General features: G+C 41.9%; 1 protein-coding gene across 2 annotated transcripts in view; it reads left to right on the top strand.

Annotated features, from left to right (window-relative positions):
• SUGCT (succinyl-CoA:glutarate-CoA transferase) overlaps positions 1 to 19,937 on the top strand; it is a 765,791-nt gene that overhangs the window by 654,121 nt on the left and 91,733 nt on the right. For both annotated transcript variants that reach the window (XM_080818391.1, XM_080818390.1), the window contains exon 13: positions 1,802 to 1,865. In XM_080818391.1, the coding sequence (XP_080674517.1) occupies positions 1,802 to 1,865 (64 nt within the window). The remainder of the gene's footprint in view (positions 1 to 1,801; positions 1,866 to 19,937) is intronic.

Genomic DNA, 19,937 nt, shown 5'->3' with positions numbered 1-19,937 from the left:
GCCAGCTCCTGGGTGCAAAGCTGGTGATTCCAAAAGAGAGGCAAGGCATCCCTAGAAAGGATCTCCATATGGTGTGGCATCACCCTCGCCGAGGGTGTTTGACGGGGTTGTTTAAAGAGCATCGCCCCAAAGGTGGTGACCTTCCCCAAAGAAAACAGTGATGCCCCAGAATATTGAGACACAGCAGGGTCACGCTTCTAACCTTAAAACGTCACCTGCGAGGTCTTATTGGCTTATTCCGTAAGGTGACCAAAAAGCTCCCTGGATGTAGAGAGAGCCCAAGAATTTTAACCTCTTTCCCCTGGGTTGTCCAAGTGATAAATCATTTTTATTAGTTTTTTTTTTTTTTTAATTCCATGCTCTTTTAACTCTGTGTGAAAAGACTATGATGAGGGTATGGATATGCACATCTTGTTTTTACCTGAAGCTCAAAATCCTGTAGAACCATTACAACATGCGGCTCTTTGGGATATTAGCATGAAAGCCTGGTCCCTAAGTTTACTGTGTCACTCTGCCCCTTAGATCCCTACACAGAACGGGAAGAGAGAAGCTCTCCATTTGGCAGGCAGTACAGGTGGAATCAATTCATCCGTAAGCTGCCCTTTTATGTCTCGGTGAACATTCAGTAATAGGAATAGTAAATTGAATTTGGGGGTTCTTTGAGTCAGTATACCCAGGTAGATTCCGGTTGTTAAAAAAAATAATAAACAAAGGAAACCAACTTTTGTAGCATTTTCGTTTGTGTTTGACCAAACGTTTTGCCTCCCATAATTCAGATTTCAGGTTCTAGAATCAAGTTCCATGTCCTCGTCCCGTCCTCCACCCGCAGTTGGAGGACTCTTGATCCCTGGCACGTTCTGGATTCCTACCTACCCCATAGGAAAAATGAAAGCCAAGGATTTAGGAAGCTCCGTTCCAGTGATCAAGCAATTCAACATCAAGTCACATTTCTGTTGCTCAGGTCCTGGTAGAATGTCCCTGGCCTAGTAACTGGCCTTGTGTCTTAACCCTGAGGTCAAGTCTGCCTCGTGTTCTTGATCCTGGTTGCCGTGCATGGGAGTCCAACCAGCCCTCTAGGATGGGGTCTCTGTTGTTGCTGTTGTTCCTCGCCAGCTCCTACTGACTCATCACTCTGAGATCTAGTCTGATCATTATGGTTTTGTTACCACTGAAAACATGTCTGGTTTCCATCTCCTGCTCAAGCCTCTGACCTGAGTCCACTCTGGGCTCCTGGCTCTGGTAACAGCAGCCCTGAATCTGTCCACTCCCAGCAGCCACTGGGCCTTCTAGTTCTGGTTCACCTTTCAAACTGGACTGTCTCCCCACACCTTCCACTGAATACATTGCCGGGAACACATATACCATCCCCATGGGCTTCTCTGTTCCAGGTCCTGGTTCTTCTCCCATTCTGTCCTTCTGCAGTTGACTTTGGCCATGTCCTGCAGTGAGGTAATGCAGGAAGAGGCCGAACTTTAGTATTTAGAAGATCAAACATAGACGAAAGGGGGGGAAAATCATATCCTATATTTAGGAGCAAATAACATTTTGAAGAGTGGGAAGACTTTATTAAAAAATGCAGTTTGCTAGTCCTGGAATCTTCTAATTCTTTTTGGCTTCACTTGGTTTAATAGAGGACGAAATATTTTTATTTAAAATATTTACTTCCAAATTAAAATTCCAAACATCTCTGTGTTTTGCAATATCTTTTCTTCAATGGACCAAATAGGTGGCTTTTCGAACTCCTTGAGATTAAATAGTTTTATTTTGTAATTTATTCTCCTGTCTGTTTTTACATTTCAAGGTGTTACACAATGGCCTCATCATGGAGTTGAAGCATCCAACCGTGGGGAAGATATCAGTGCCAGGTTTGAAAATTTTTATCATTTTCCTTAATCCCTTCCTTCCTGAATTGTTCCTGTGCTGATTACTGCAGATAGTTGGTGACCCCCCAGCTTGTCGAGATGTTACCCAACTTCTTTGTTTGGATAAAAGGGAAACCCTAGTTACGTCACACCCACGAGCATATGCTGAAGCTACAGAATTGTGTCTTGGCTTGAACGAACGTCCAATTGCCTTGGTGACCAGAAATGCTCATATTATCTGACTCCATTTTGTGTAATCATGTGCTCACAAAAGTACATCATATAATTGCCAAAGATAGACGACCATAGAGATGGCACCTATTATGAAATGACACGCGGCTCTCACAAATGAGAGCAGAAGCCGGGCACCACGGAGTTGTTGTCTACCGACGTCTGAGGCCAGGGACCTTTCCTTTTGAACTGTGGTTTACAGTGTGGATCTCAGCTTTGTAGATAAGGAAACTAAATGTTTTCACTTCACTCAGGATACACTGAATTTTTCTAACTTGACTCATACCAAACAAACTCACTAAGACATTTTGGTCTAAGCCAAGATGCCAACTTTTTCACTTCTGGGAGAATTCTCTTTCCGGAAGCCAGAAGCCTCGTGCCTACTCGCAGAGCATCCAGAGTGTCGTGAGAGCTCATGACCAACCTACCGCCCCCCACAGACTTCACTCCTCTAATGATCATAATGTTACCATTCTTCAGATCTGTTGTCTCTGCTCGGGGCACCACTGGGAAGACACGCCACATTCTTGTCCATCGGGTCCCCATTTCCTAGACTATACACAAACCAGACACTTATTTCTGTCTCTTCTTCTGACAAAGGATAATGAAATTAGTTAGGGATTCGGTCATTGTTTACTTGAAACTATATGCTGGTTACGATGCTTGAAATTTGGGCATTCCCCAAAGCCCTCACTCACCTCAGACAAACAGCATAGAGCATTTACTTCTATCGGACCACATTTATTGAATAACTGTTACGGTTAAGTTCATGCCAAGTATAATCTAATTTTAAAATACAGGATTAGCTTGGTAATAATGTTCTAGAACAGATCTGATCGTGGCCGTCAGTGCCAAAAGGATAAGAAGAGGGAAGCATGGTGAATAAAGCAAGTTGAAAGGGAAAATTCTGATGTGCAGGGGTAGAAGGAACACCATACACGAATTAAGGAAGGCAACTAAGAGAGAGAGCAGATGTGAGCACGTCAGAGACTGGGACCACGTGTTAACAGGGAAATACTATACAGCGTAGGCAGGTGGTAGTGAAAAAAAGGCCTGTTGATAGAAGCTAAGGAAGCCATTTATTCATTCATATGATAGAGCATATACCATATGTCAGGCAACGCTTTGGGTCCTGGGAATGCAAAAATAATGGAGCTCATACTCAATGGAAAGTCAAATAATAAAAGTAGCCAGCAAATGCTCCTGTGAGTGTAAGTAGTGATGAGTGCAAAGAAGAGGGCACAACTTCCGTGTTGTCATAGAGAATAATGGAGGCAGAGGGGACCTACATTTGCTTGAGTGATCCGTGAAAGCCCGGTGGCTTATCAGTGGAAAACTGTAGGGTAATAAGAAGTTGACATGGGAAGAGTAGGGGAAGGGTGTTCCAAACAGAGGCACCAGCGTGGGAGAAGACTCTGAGTGGGGAGAGGGCAGGGTGTGTTTAAGCCAACATGGCAGGTGAGGTAAGGGCCAGGAAATCAGACTGCAGAAAGGCAGAGCCCGGAGGCCCCACCAGTTGTGGCTTTACTCTAATTTGATGCAGGGGAATGAAATGGCATAATTTATAACTTATCGCAGAGAGTACGTCGGGAAGCTGTGATGGGAGTTGACGTGATCATATCTTAAGTTAGGGTTCATGGCGGTAGTGATGAAAAGACGGAAGTGGCCAAAATACCTAAGCACAGTGTTTTCAGTGTGAGGAGACATTAAAAAACATTTTGTCGAGTGGTTTTTAATTTTACTTTTTAAGCAGGGGAACTAATTTTCCAAGTAAAATCTTAATATTCTCAATATCTAAGACAGATTAAAGCAGAGCTTTGCTGGTGGAGAGGTTAGCACTCCAACCATTTAGCTTTTTCCTCCTCTGCTTCCGTCATGCTGTCTCCTCCAAACACCTGCTTGGAACCCTGGGACGCAAAGGACATTCAAGAACCACTGGTGTAATTTAATTCTACAAGTTTACAGATGAGGTCACAGTCATTAATATCCCCAGCACATGAGAGGAAAGGGTAAACATTTGAATGTTAATACGATTGTTAGTATAGTAAGGAGGAAAGTGAGTCAGTGGCCAACCTAGAAGGAACTCATTGGATGTAACTCTCTAGATCAATCAGATGCGAATTTGCTGACTTTCCTGGTAAAAAAGTGAACAATCTCAGGAAGAGAGAAATATTTTTTCAGATTCCTAAGGGAAAGGCATAGCCTTTTTCTCATTTTAATGTGTAAGTGTATCACTTAGCTGTTTTCAGAATAATGCTGTGTAACAGATAACCAACAAATCTGAGTACCATCCAGACAGAAGCATTTGTTCATTCCATGCACGTACACGAGGGGGAGGACAGTCAGCCAAGCCCACACTTGGTTGGTCGACTTTGCTTCTAGGTGCAGGTCTGGCCAGGTGTCTCTGTTAGATGGACTCAGCTCTGCCCCACGCGTTGCTCACGATCTTGTGGCAATGGCAAAAGAACAAGGAGGCAAACAGAAACCACCGTGCGTAACTAACAGACCCTTCTGTCCACATTCCGTTGGCCAAACCAAGTTTCAGATTGTGTTCCAAGGGAATGGGGAAATCTTTCTCTCTTTTTAAGAGAACAGCAAAGCTACATGGTGAAAGAAAGCATGGGCACAAGGAGGGGCAAATAACGGGCCCAAAATTCAATTGATCGCAACAAAATTCTCAGATCTACCGCTATCTCTTTTTTATCTGTTATTTTTACCTTTATTTTCCTTTAGAAAATTCTACCTCTTTAATTTCTATTGAGCTTAGGCATATTTTTGGTATATCTGCTTTATTGACTTACCTTATATTCCTTTTATAGAACTGTCACTATACCAAGTCTCAGATTTCAGGTGACATGGATATGTTTAGGTTATTTTTGGGATTAGCATCTGAGTGTCATTTGAGAGCTGCTGGCACAGTGGCCTCCCCAGCAAAGGGGAGAGACAATTCTGCTTATGGACATGAATCAGTTGCTATTATGTCTACTAATTCCCTGTATCCTATCGAGAGGCCACGCATATAGGGTAAGAGATATTAAATGCAAAGCGGATTTATCAGTAAATAATTATTTTTCTTTTTCCTGTGGATTTCCCCCTTCACTGACTGTATTTACCTATGACCGTTCTGTCTTTCTTTGTAAGGGATGTCCCCATTGGAGACCTCATGAATGCTGTGGAAATGACTGGTTCTTTCACTAGCTGTACATTTTATCATACGTTGTCACCTCAGGACATCCAAAAAGCTTAGATGTTACAAAATAATGACACTTGTCCACAACAAACACAGGTACTTCATCAAAATGCACATACAGACCTATGGTTATAACCTAAAATGGTCTTCTGTATGTGGAGATAACTAGCAAAAAGCCCTTCCCTTCACCCCTCCTCTGCTCCCTCCACCATTTTAATGACCAAGCATAGGACTACATCTAGCTCTAAGAGGTGATTGACAGACACTCCCAGAACAGTCCTTCCTAAAAACTAACAAAAGGGCATTCATAAAGGGAGTATTTTACTACGTCTACTCTTAATATACTTTGGGTATTAGGACTTGATTATCCTTTGACACACAGCAACATTAACTTAAATGCACATACAGAACTTTAAAGACTCATGGGCGCAGAACCCTTTTCTCCTCACTTCCCTCCCTGCCCCCACCCCCATCCCCTAGTGAAGCATCTTGGACATGGAATTGTTACACTGTCTCAGAAATGTGAGGACTTACTAGGTTGGCAGCAGAGGGGCAGGAGGAAGTATAGAGGGAGAGCTGTATGCGGATGCGTTCCTACTTACATTGTAATAACTGTTAATGTGTGTGCGTCTCTTTGGCTGTACTATAGGAATATATTAAGTGATTCAATGGAAACATACCCCTTTGCTAATATTTGAATAGTATAGATTGGATAATGAATTCTTTTAGAAGCATCATACATTGTGTACTCTTACTTATGTCTGTTTTAATTGAACATTAAGGGAATGCAGTATTTTAATGGTAACCCTGCCAGTATCTTTATCTAGAGGCCTGTTGCCATTTTTGTCTTTTCTGAAATCTTTGTCGCCGAGAAAGGCAGGATTACACTTTTTTCTTTCATATGGAGTTGGTGTAGTGTATTCTTGGTTATCGAAATATTCATAGTTTGGGGACTTTGAAATGGTAAATATTCATGGTGTGTAAAAAAGCATGATACATAACTATGATCTTAATTACATTAAAATGCTTACTTTTGTAGATACACACATGGGACCTAGAAGTCAAACTGTAAACTGCTTGTGATTATGGATGACTTTGTTCTTTGCTACTTGTGTTTTTCAATTTCCTTTTATGCACATGTTAACTTTTAAAAAATAAATTTTTAAAAAACCTAAAAAAAAAAAAAAAGAAAGAAATGACTGGTTCTCCTGCAATGCCTCAATGAGGTGAATCTGCCAAAACAGGAAACCCAGAGTGGAGTTAAAAGTGATATTATGCTACACTGTGTTCTAGTTAGCTAGTGGAGACATATTTTTGAATTCATTAAATGCAGTTCTATATATATATATACACACACACACACATCTATATATATATATACATCTTTATTTTACAGGATTTTTACTGTAAAATATTACTTTATAATACTGTAAAATGTTACTTAAAACTACTTTAATGTTACTTTAAACTACTTATTAAGAATAAGTAGTTTTATTTGTTTCCTATGTTTATTTATTTATATTTATTTACTTATATTCCCTATGTTATTAATGAACTTCCTGAGAACTGTACTGAATTTTCCATACGTTGCACTGATCTGCCTGAAACGTTTTCTACCTTGGTCATTTCTGGAAACTTGTCTCTTGAAGAACAGCAATAATTCTTATACAATATTTATGGCACTGTTTTTCCAAGATGTGTAAATCCACACCATTCCCTTGGATTCTCAGTTTAGAGCTCGCACCTAGGAGACTGCTAATTGATTAATACCTTCAAGCTACTCTGATCAATCAATGTTTAATATACTATGAACAGGGATGGGAAATTATTAACCCTTTCAAAATTCCTTTTGGCTACTTAAATAATTACTATAAGTACTTACTACATTGTTCTGATACTTGTTATCATTACCAATATTAAAGTAAAGCGAGTAGTATGACCTAAACTATGTGTTTATTAGTTTGTCTCTATTGCTACATCCTCCCTTTCCATATCATTTCTCACTACTTCCAATGGATAGGAAATAATTTAAGAAGAAATTTCATTTCTGCATATGCATTTCCTTGATAAAGCATGCAAACTAGTTAATGCTCGTACATTGTCTCTGTGAGTTGCTGTTAGGCTAATACTATTGTTCTTTATTTCATATTCTGTTCATTAAACGACTCTCTCCTTTGAACTTTAAAGCCTATTTGACAGTTCAAGGTGGAAAGAGACTAAGGGGAAGTAATCACTAGTGGTGGGGGTGTAAATGAGAAAAGGTGTGGTGTCTCTCTTTGCCAGGCTTCAATATTCTGGTGTTCTAGAGTGCCCAGGAGGGCAGTGGGCCACTATTAGTTTAGGGACAGAAGTATCCACATAGTGGGCACGATGTACTACTAATTTGCTCCTGATTAACTTATGTAATTTGAGTACTGAGTTGAGTAGTCAAACCTCAAACACACAACCTCAACTGTTGTCTTCCCTATGCTAGATGGAGCTCCGGTGAGTCCGCTCGCGGGGCTACTCTTCACCAGGGAGGGCAGCGTGAACAATAGATAGGGGCAAGGAGATGCAGGGGAGAGTATGGACCAGGGAGACCTCCCCCAAGGTGTGGCCTCACGGAAGGCTTCCCTGAGAAATGAAGTGTAAACAGACACACCCGCAATGGGCAGCTGTGCTTTGGGCCAGTGTGGTGTGGGCTGTGGGGGCGGTGAGGAGGCTGTGTTGGCGCTCAGAGGAGCTGAGGACGGGCTCGCAGGGAGAAACCCGGAGCGGGAAGGCTCACCCTCAGTCACCCTGGAGAGGCAGGTGGGGGCGGGAAGAATAAGACCTAACACGGAGCTAATGCCCAAACTAAAACCAAATTAACATGGAAAGGGGATGTGTGCTGAGCTTTCTACTCCCGGGAGGAGAAGGGTCTTGGAAGAGGACCTCGGGTAGGAGCCGCGATCTGGTTTGGCAGATGTCCTCACGGATGGCTTTTAGCAATTCCAAAAAGCCTTCTCACTCAGTTGAAAAGTTTTTGCAAAGCTCCTAGCATCCTGATGTTTAAACTGTGAAAGTGATGGCAATTGGGGTTCATTAATTACCAAGTTAAAAGGTACATTCCAGTTCATAACACAAAGTTTCGTCAACCAGAGACTGGCCATTATTGAAGCATTCACCTTATTTGTGACTCGAGCGGAAAGACCTCCCATTAGTTATTATATTCCAGAGGACTGCCAGTTTCCACTGAGCCCTTCGCCATTTGCATCTTCTTCTTGTAATTCTGCTGCCCATTGGCCTTTTAGCCAGAGAGGAACACGCTGTCCCTCCGTGTACTCTGTAGGTGCCAAACCGCCTTGGTTTTGAGTTCCAGACTTCAAAGGATGTCACTGAAATAGAGTTTGATGGGTAACTCTTAAGTTTCTCACCGTAACCTTTTTCCAGCAACTTCCCTGTGACCGTGCATCGCCGTTGCCCATTCCTGCAGCATTTCTGGGAAGTATTTTCGTGGTGAGTGTGAAAGGGAAGCCGTCTTCTGTGCATGCGAAATGACTTGAAATTGGATAACCCTTGCCTGCTGGTACCCTGGTCTGTGTTTTTCAGCAAGCAGCTCTAAAATCTTTCCAATAAAACTTTCGTTCAATCTTTTCCCCGTAATATTTTAATATTCCTGTTTGGAACCTGCAAACAATGTTTAGCTAGCTGGTGTTTGGTGCCGGAAGGAGTTGCCGACTTTCTGGATGATGGTGGTCTGGCTTTGACAGTGAATTTTTCCAAAGTTGAATGTGCTGCTTTATTTTATTACCTGACATTTTTTTTTTTTAATTTCTGAATGTTTCGCAAGGCTTTATAAATGGTGAACATCTTTTGTAAAGCTTCTGGAGGACAAAGATACTATATCCGTTTAAGTCAAATGAGTACGCAACTAAGCACTTGATAGACATTTTCTGGATGTTGATTAGAATGAAAAACTATTGGGAAAATAATTAAAAACATGATTTGTGACCATTTTTAGCAGTATGCATTCTTTTATGAACAGACTGGTTACCTGTGGAAATTATCTGAAAGATATTTATTTTACTTCTTTAGTTTGTTTCCAGTTTGAAGTGCATACATTATACGGAGTGACCAGCTAGTCCCTCACATGGTCCCCATGCTCTGTCTGCTAAGCCTTCATGCTGCCCTGATGCTTTTAGCTCTCTTCTCCTTCAGACAGAAAATCAGATAGTGTCTCTGAAATCACATATCCTCCAAGTGCAGTTAAGTTTCTATCACGGTTAACAGCAATGGGGAAAGCTGTCACAGATCTCACCAGGGAGAAAGAAAAATTAAGAGGAACCCACGTTTCAGCTTATATCCCTCCATAAAGTTTAAAAAATGTTGGTCCTCCTAAGGAATTCTATGTAAAGCCAGTCCGAGAATGAAAGGTGCGATAAGTTATTCCTTCCAGGTAGAAAAATCTTTCAGATGACAACAGGAAGAGTGTGTAAAGTTTTCATGTTGTGTGTAGTGCTCCATCTATCTTCTAGAAAGAGCATACTCCTTCAGGGACCAGGTTAAGCTGTAAAGAGAGGAAAGAGATGAAAGCAAGGTTCTACAGTCTGTCAACAGAATGAGAGAAAGCTGGCAGGGAAATGAATTTTCAAATAGACTAGCCCTGGTACTTCCCAAAGTCCTCCATTATGTTCAACTTTATTAAACCCTTAACCCACAGCAATGTACTGAGAGTTAAATAAATCAGTGTATTCCCGGATGATTTGACGTTGAGTGCCTGCAGCCTTCTCCGGCAGTCCCGTTACAATGAGGCAGGGTCGTAGACATTGTTATCCTTTAGTGAGAAATGAATAGCACAGCGACTTCCCTTCCTAGGAGAGCAGGGAGGAAGCGGGGTTGGGGGGAGTGAATCGCATCTCCAGGAATGTCGTTCCGTCAGGAACTGGAGAAGCCCTAGGAGCCAAGTTACTGTCGCTGATATGACTTAGGGATCTCCATCAACTATGCTTATCTGTGCCATGAGGAAGAAATATTTCGTGAGAGCTGGACTTTCATGCTCAGGGAATTCATGTTCCTGTTAGTTGGGACTGGGAAAGTGGCCAAGATCTCAGTTGTTCCTCTTTAGCATGTCCTCATCAATCTCGACGCTAAGATAAGTGAATCTGTCTAACAGACGAGAAACTCTTGTTGCGAGGCAGTCCTAAGTTATCAATAGAGTTCTGGGACGCAGAGTTGTTTTCACTCTGAGAAAGCGATATGTGGCTGAAGAATTTTTCCGGGTGAATCTCTAATTGGATTTACACATTGTTCGAGGTGCTTTCTCTGATGTAACCCTATGCAGAATGATCCTTTTGAGGTGAGAGGTGTTTGTAATCGTCTGAGAAGACCACTGCATGTTGAACCAAAATCTAGCAATCAGAACAAAACAAAATAAAAACAAAAACAGAAAGCCTCAGGAAGAGGGGAAGGCTCAATGGTGGTCAAGCATTTTTTTCTTATCTTGTCCTGAAAGGTTGGTGGACACTTTCTGGGATCCATGCTGTTGCAGCTGTCGCCGACGTTCACTGGGCACCCAGAGAAGTCTTTTTCTGGGTCAAATTTAAATACTGACTTTATGATAAGTTTTTAGAGAATACATTATTTAAACGTAATTAGGCATGTAAACTGGCTGGAGAAGTAAAATCAGAGCACAGAGGGGTTAGAATGATCTTTCGGTTTGGACTTCCATGGTATGGACTTACCTTGGGTAATCAAGAGGTGACAACATTTTGCCTCCAAGTGGGCTTCAGCTGAGAGTGACTTGCTTGCCTTCCTTTCTGGGTTTATTCATGGCTGGTCCTCTCTGGAAGAGGGATGGCTTTGTTCTCCTCTAGCATTAGCAGGTAGAAAGTCTTTGGTCCATGAAGAGACATCAGTTGTGCTGAATCCCATGGGAGAACTGTTTTCTTTAAATATGCTGCCTTAGGGAGCATGGATGGTTTAGTCCATTCAGTGACTCTTGCTTTCGGCTCAGGTGATGATCTCAGGGTCCCGAGATCGAGCCCTGCATGGGGATCCGCACTGGGCAGGAAGCCTGCGTAAGATTCTCTCTCTCCTTCTCCCTTCATCCTCACCCTGGACTCGCACTATCTCTGTCTCTCTCAAATAAATAAATAAATAAATAATAAATAAATAACTAAATAAGTAACCATAAATAAATATGCTTCCTTAAGATGTCAAGATACGCTCCTGTTAAGAAGACTTAGCCAGAGGGACACCTGAGGGGCTCAATCGGTTAAGCATCTGCCTTCCTCTCAGGTTGTGATCCCAGGGTCCTGGGATCGAGTCCCACAAAGGGCTCCCTGCTCAGTGAGGGCTCTGCTTCTCCCCCTCCCTGCTCTGCCTGCTGCTCTCTCTCTGACAAATAAACAAATAAATTTTTAAAAATCTTAAAAAAAAAAAAAAAGAGAAGACTTAGCCAGATAAAATATCAATGGAGTTAACCATCTTTTTAAGAGGATTATCGTTTCATTTGGACCGGGCATGTAGTGCCGTGTTGATATTAACGGGAAGGGTTGGGGGTGAAGCAACGGTAGTAAAGGGCTAAACAAGAACCTCCAGCCATCTTAATGCCACCGATAAGTCGTGTGGCAATATCCCATTTATCACATTACGTCCAAGTGATAAGGATTTATTTGGCTTTGACCTGGGTCTGTGGGTTCATTGCCTATGTCTTTCTCGGCGAGAGCAAATGCTGTCTCATGTGTGTCATTATGTGTCAGCTTCTCTGGAACCGTATTTCTGTGTTGTTGCATTGTTATCTGCCATGGCATTAGCAGTGAGTGTGTCTCTGGGTTCCTCCTCTGAGTAAGATGAGGACCCTGCACGGAGGGGGAAGAGGTAAGAGACCTTGAAAACCTTCCCCAGCTTGTCCTCCATGGGAACATCAGAGAAGGCACAGCAGCCATGGGACTGCTGGGGGGGACCACTCAGAACCCTGAGTCTGTGGAAAGTGCTCCCAGGAACCCTGCTCTCCAATTTATCGTAAGAAGCCATGTGCTTTCAAACAATTAAGCAAAATTGAATTTTAATTAACTTAAAAATGCAAGAAAAAGTTAACACAAGGTATTTTAGCGATTTTAGCTGTATGCATGGTGACGTGCCAACAAGCTAGGGAAACACAACTGCCCATAGATTTAAAGACCGTCCTCAGTATATCCCCGTGAACCCCTCAAAGACCGAATCTACATTCTCTTTGTGACTGGCCCTCCGAGTCTGCATCGGATCTCAAGTAACTCACTTTGCCTTGTCTTCTTTCCCAATGAACTTTCCATCCTTTAAATTTAAAGGATAAAATGGAGGTCACTGTACTATATGCAAATATATGTTTGTGAAGAGATTTGAATGGCCTTATTGTGGTGGAACATTCAAATTTGAAACCAGGGAGTACAAGTGAACATCTGTCGAGTCCTTCTCTATATATGGTGGAGATGTGAGCACTTTATAGACACAGTTGTTTAATCTCCAGGACAATTCAGTAAGCCATTCATTATTATTATTAGAAAACTGACACTCGCTGAGTGTCACGGGGCCAATGGGAGCCCACGTCTGGGTATCCCTGAACTCTGTCCTCTTTTCCCTGGTTACTTCCAACTCCTAAGTTTGGCCAACCACAGAGTTTTTACTTTACAACTCTAGTCCCTAATCTGAAGGCTGCTTAATGTGTATCTTTAATGTTTCATTTAAAGAGCAGCTTGGCAATTTATTTAAAGAATGCTTAAATTTTAAGAATTTGAACTTCGATTGAGTCTCTTTCCTTTGGGGATTACGGTTGTGTGTGTGTGTGTGTGTGTGTGTGTTTTGTTCTATTTTTGTTTGTTTGTTTATTTTTAACCAAGGCTATAATTGTGTTTCTATGAAAGACAAAAAAAGCCATTGGAAAGTATATTGTTAGGCCATTTTGATATTCTCAAGAGCATGTAAGTGTAAATGCACCAAAACATGTGGATTACATTTCCCTCAAGTTGTACTGTTTTCACACATTAACAGAAAAGCAGTTTGAAAAAGGAAAAAAGAGACATGTTTGGGACATATATGAAGATTTCAATCATCAAAAGACCCAGATCTTAAACTGCCACCCAGACTTACCCGGATTTGCCATCTTTCCTGGGATCTGACCATGCCCTGTGTGTGCAAATTTCCTCTTTCTCACAGAGGACTGATTTTGTTTTAAAGTTAGAGCCCGATTCCTTTTGAGTAACACTAATTAACTGCAAAAATGTGGTGTTGGTATAAGAAAGTTAAGATGATTTTTCATTGTTGTTCCAGTGAGTGGTTGATACTCTTTCTAGAGCAAGAATTTAAATGTTAACACTGACAAATTCTGTAAGATGCCACTTACATGAAGTACCTAGCGTAGTTAAGTTCATAGAAACAGAGAGTGGAAGGGTGGTTTCTAGAAGCCAGCCGAGGGAGAGTTGGGGAATCCATGTTTAATCCGTACAAAGTCTCAGTTGCGGAAGATGAGAAAGTTCTGGAAATGGATAGTGGTAATGGTTGGGCAACTGTGTGACTGTCCTTAATGCCACAGAACTGTTTGGTAGGTTTTATGTTCTCAATATTTTGTCACAACAAAAACATGATTACTAAAAAAATGCAGCTAACTTCTAAGGTGTTTTTGTGCATCCAGGTGGTGTATCTGTGTGGAGTGCATATCGGCTTAGCCAGTGAGACCTGAGTTCAAAACCTGGCTCTGCAGGTCACAGCTGGAGGTACAGACCCTCTTCCTTGTCTGTCTCACTGACCTGTCTCATCTGTAATCCAAAATCAAACCTGTGACTTACGGTCATTAACTATTAATATGGGCCAAGGCTCTGCACACAGGCGTGAGCGGAAGTGCATTGTAGATCATTAATAAACTCTTAACATTATAGGCAGGAGCAGTGACTCTTGAGGGAGAACTAAAACTCTCCACATTACTACTTACCTGTCAAACATTAACAGTAGAAATAATCCTGAATGTTTCTCTAAGATATCCAGTAACATGTCATTTTTCTGCTTAACGGACATTTATCCAGTATCTACTTGGTGCCAAGCACAGGCTGACAAGGAACTCAATCTAATGGGGCATTCGAATGTGACCAATCAAAGACACGCAGTGGGGACCAGGAAGCCCCTCGGTCTGTCGCTGCTGCCAGACGTGTGACTTAGGCCAAAAGCAGCCTCTCTATTCATCTTCCAACTAGGAGCTCTCGGATATGTGTGTTGTGCATAGAGTCAGTGGACACCATGCATCGTGAAAGCATCCGCCCCAAACAGCATTGTTGTCCGACAGAAGGTGCGGGTGAAAATAATAACTCAGGGGTCCCAGATGAGAAGATGAGAAAGTAACAGTTTGTTGAGGGGGAAATTAGAGACGCCATGCAGTGTTTCCAGAATATACTCTGCCGACGCAGGGTTTCTTGAGGTCCTAATAATCGTCCCACCAAGAAACGACTCTTGTCAAACAACTTTGGATAACCTGTGTTAAACAAAGGTCAATGAATGTCCTTTACCTCCACGTTTCTCAGAACTGTTAATATTCTAAGATATGTTTGGAGCGTCTAAAAGGGAGATATTAAATGCTGTGTTTCCTTATGCTATTGGACAGGGGACCTTGTTTTTCCCCCTCAAAGCTCCTGCTAGGATCCTATGGAAAAGCATTTTGTGGGTCATCCCACTAGAAACATGTGTCCCCTGCAGCTGCATGGGACAGGTTGTCATGGTCCTTTACTGGAGAAGTTGGCTGGTTTACACGAACAAAGGGAGGGGAAGCCAGATAAGAAAACTGACCATCCACCGAGGGCTAGAATCTTCTCTTGTTTCTCAGCTCAAGGGACCAAGGGTCCTGAGGCATTAGGAGGTTTTTTCTATTTTCTGTTTTTGTTTTTCCTTTTGTGAAGGTTGAAAATCCAGAAACACTGGGCAGGAGAGGGTCAGCCAGGAGCAGAGCCATGGGGGTCTGAGGGCAGGCAGGAGCATGTAGTGTGTGGGAGGGCACCTTCCCTCCAAGCTGGCTCGGCCCCCACCAGGGAGAGCCGCATTCAGCAGCGAAAGGCACTGGGCATGGATTGAGGGCGACGCCGGAGTGCAGCTCAGGAACAGCTCACACGGTGATGCTCTTGCTCTAGGAGCAGAAACTATCCTGGGATCGAAAGAAATCACTTCAGGAGAAACACTTTCTCTTCCCTGCTCCTCGGTAAAGCTGCATGAGGAGGATTCCGCACGATTGTTCGTACACTAGCTGGGAAAATGGAGTTGATTAAGTGGAAGGAAAATTTTTAAATGTGACAAAGATGATGAGGTGATTAAGGGGTAGAGTTGAAGTGGCAAGATGCGAAGAATTGAAGATGTATGAGTGAGTAGCGATGACAGTGGGGTACACGATAGCTGCCTATAAAAACCCAATTAATTGCCTCATGTGGCAAATGAGAAGAAACAGGCTTTAAGCACAAAAGGGAAGCTTGAACTGAAGTCTATTAGGGAAACAGTATTTACCAGGAAGAGTGATCTGACTGCATCACACGGGAAGTCGGTGGAGTTATCTGGAAAGAGGTTCCGGCTGACACTTTTCTTTTTTAGAATATCCTGGTGCCAACAGGGTTTCTTCCTTTAGAACGAATGTGTACGTTTTCATGTTCCTGAGGAGCAGACATTGAAGAACAGAGAAAAATATTTGATTGGCAGCTGGGTCTTATGGGCTGGCAGCAACATGTAGGGTCTCTTCCGGCCTCGAGACATGTTTTCCTTTAAGCTGAATTATACAGTAATATTCTTGGTGGTAAGAATCCTAGTAAAGGTATGTATTGTGTTACACTGTGTGGGGAGATACAGCTTGTAATGTAAAGCAGAATACGGATAGTTCCTTTTGGGGACACCTGGTAAAACTGGCCCCCAGGGAATATGATTATGCACGAGGTGCCTTATACAGATCGTCTCTATCGTATCGACACCCCAGGGAGTCTTTAGTATCCCCATTTGACAGATGAGCAAACTGAGCCTCAGACCAATTAAAGAACCTGACCAAAGTCACACGAGCAGTCCATTACTGACCCAGAATTTGCCTTCCAGCGTGAGTTCCTAAAAAAGAAAAAAAAAAAAAATCCCTGTCCTTTTATTGCGATGTTCTGCTGCCTCCTGAAGGCGTTTTTGATCATCACTTTTATACGCTTTAGACCAATGGCTTAGTGTCTGTGAAGCACTCATGAGAGCGAAATGGGCTGCTCGTGTTTGAGAGCACGTGGTCACCAAGAGTGTTGCCCACGCTCAGTGCAGAACTGGACGGGGCTGGAGGAGAGGACGGTTGGCTCCAGCTCCCCCAGCAATCAGAGTTGATGCGTGGCGCTCCATCAGATCTCCAAAACAGCATCCAGATTTGCTTATGACTTGTCTCTGTGGTCTTTGAAGACTTTTGTTATTTCTTCCCTGGCCTCACGGAGTCCAGATCTATTTTCACATAAACAGAAATGATTCCTCCTTTTGAGCACTTCATTGTTGGTGGCACTGTGGAATGTCCCAGGAAGGGGGAAATGGGGCCAATTATAAAGGAGAAATTCCTCTCCGGCTTTTATGTTTATATGAAAATGCCAAAGCCACCAGCTGTTACAATAGCAGGCCTCGGTAAAGCCTTCCTTTCCACCGCCCAATGGTATACACACAGCAGGGGGAGATCATCCCAGCCGACTCCAGGAGAAGATGGAAAAAAGGCTCCCGCCAAAGTATCACCCTGCATTCCCGAGTTTTATAGGAAATATAGGAAGTCTGCACTTAGATACACTTTCTATTTCAGTAGGAAGTTCCCAAATTGTAAGCATTCAAGCGACAACTCAAATTCTAACCTTTCTCTCAAATACCTTAGCTCAGCTGACCACTGAGGAAGGAGTGTTCTCCCTGAATAGAAGGCATATACATTGGAAAAAAAAAAAAAAAAAACCAAACCTAATCTCACATTCCTATTTATAGGACATCTGAGACCAACAGCCCCTCAGGGTGACCATTCCCTCATTCACCTCTTTTCACTATCAGGACTGACTACTTATGTCTTTTACATCCATGAAGTACATTTCAAATCTCAGGAATTCGGTTCTATGGCAGGACCTTAGCAGAAAAGTTATATATCATCTTGTTTGGCTATCTTTATAATGCTTTCTTCTTTCCTTAAAAAAACCCCACATAAATGGTATATTAGTACTGATGGGAAAACCAGATCTGATAGGAGGGTCTTAAACAATTCTTCTGGAATAATTCAAGACAGTGGGATGAATAAACTCTAGAAACAAAACAATATAATCTTAGAGATTACTTTTTTTTTTTTTTCTTTTTAACCAAGCTTCACTGGAGCTGTTTTACCCTATTAAACTTGGCCTAGGCATCTTCCCTGTCAACACTCCCGATCAAGGTAACCCCAGTCCCGTTTCCTGCCTCCGCCACCTAGTGTCTGAGGAGAACCACGTATTTCCTGGACGGTAACAGGAGTGCAGCTGGGACACACCCGGCTCGCCACAACAGGCCACAGCATGCTCCTTCCAAGGAGCGAACTCTCCTTTCTCTCTTACTACCACTTAAGGGTCCTTTGTGTGCAGGGCAGCTCAAGGTATCATCAGAATGGTGTTCTCAGCTCCTTTGTCCCTGTGTAGCCATGGGGTCCCTCAGGCCTCAGAAAGCAAAAGTGACCGCTTCCTCCATGCTTGGCATTTTAGACTCAGCAGTTCATGTGTAGTGAATTACAGATATTTTTCTTGCTGGTTTGTTTTTCTGTATCTTAAATTGTGAAAATTTCCAGTAAGACAAGGAAGGGGGAAAAAAAAAAGAGCTGTCACTTAAACACATTTGGTCTTAAATCAAATTAAAACTATAGGAATTCCAAGCCAGAGGTTGCCATTCCAGTTGAAATACCAGGATATTTTCTGTGGAAATAGATTTTTTTCCTTAAAAAAACAAAACAGAAACAAACTTTGCTGGGAGCAACTTCCTGGGCTCTTGCATTCAGACGTCCCCGGATGCCCGGCCTGGGATCCAGAGTCTGGTACGAATGTTGTTAGCGGCATGTTGTTTTAAAAAAGAAAACAAAAATCATGTGTTTCCCTGGAAATAGAAAGTAACCGAACTTACCTTCAGACCTTCACATCCTCTCTTTGGGTATTTGAGCCAAAAGAAAAATCAGAGAACTGGAGGTTTCCAAACCAATACAAAAAGCAAATTGGACCCCTCTTTATCATTTGTATCCTTTGCTTTTATTTAAAAGGGAGTAGGAGGTCATGACCAAGAAAACCAAAGGAAGGCAAGCCAGGGTGGGGTGGGGGGGACAATTGAATTTATGAGTGGAAAAAAATGGAGGAAATACTCATATTGGAACAGTTTTGAAATGGCTTAAATGGCTTAAACCTTCCCCTCTACTAGTCAACCAGCACACCTTCTCTGAGACGCCACCAAGATGGCGGCTTCCTGTGTGTTCCTTGAATATCACATCAGCCCCCTACATTTTCAGGCATGGATATTATTTTCTTTGGACTGCTCTTCTTTACTCTTATTAAGTTCTTCACTATACAAAAAGAAATGTCAACATTTAACCCTTCATGTGAGGTGGGAAAGGAAAAATGTTTCTTTCAGCTCTCTGCCATTTAAATGGAGTGGAATTCTGTTACAACTTTTTATTCTTGAATTCCTGTGTGATTAGGTTGAAACCATGACCCCCAGAAAAGTATAGAAAGAAGCAATACATATCGTATGTACACAGATCCCAGTGTCCGTTCTGGTGTTACGAGAAAATTCAACTTTACATTTTTACTTATGGGTATTATACTTGTTCCTTTCTCCCCCAAATCCAAATTCCTGCAAATCCCAATGGCAATTTATTTTTGTTTTCTAATAAAAAATGTAAATCTTTGCATGTTAGTGATAATTAAGCCTTTGAATTAATTTTTCCTTGCAATACTCTATCAAGGTAAATATAGAGAATTTCTCTGGGTAATTTGAAAAGGAACCAGTTTTAGACTTGACCAGAAACACGTATGTTTGATATAATCATCCCAGTACTATCCTTCTGGCCTTATACGTACCTTGATGTGTTTATGTGTTTGTGTGACATATTTTCAAATGTCCTGCCAACTATTACATTAGGTAAATGTCAGTAATTGCTATTACTGTGTATGTGCCATGGGAAATTTTACAACATAACATGGAGGTGATGGATTATAGGTCATAGTGTTGGCATAAAAACTGGAGTCCATACATAAGGAGATCTTGTTCTTATGATGATGATTACGCAACAGCAATATTTCTACATCTAACATAAAAAAATGTTCAGACGCATATTGTCTGGCCTATTTACTTATTAGGTGCTTTTGAAAATGTTCCAGTGACTTAAGACCTTGAAATCTGTATTTAAACAAACAAACAAACAAACATAAAAGCTTACCTAAACCACAAGACTGAAACCCAATAGACTAGTAGGAATTAATCTCCTAATTTTTTTTTCTTCTTAATAATGTAGGTGGTCTCTTCATAGACCTTTCTAATATTAATTCCTGTGCTTGGAAAAAGCCCTCCTCTTACATTTCCATACACAAAGGATATGCTGTAGAACAGAAGTCATGTGATATAAAAGAAAACTGGATGGTATTTCGAAGCTTTAGCACTTCAAAAACTATCTTAGTGGGGTATTTTTCAAAATATCA

The sequence above is a fragment of the Martes martes genome (assembly GCF_963455335.1).
Source record: "Martes martes genome assembly, chromosome: 11".
Classification (NCBI taxonomy): domain Eukaryota; kingdom Metazoa; phylum Chordata; class Mammalia; order Carnivora; family Mustelidae; genus Martes; species Martes martes.
The sequence above is the reverse complement of the archived record's forward strand: the minus strand, read 5'-3'. Positions and strand labels throughout refer to the sequence as shown.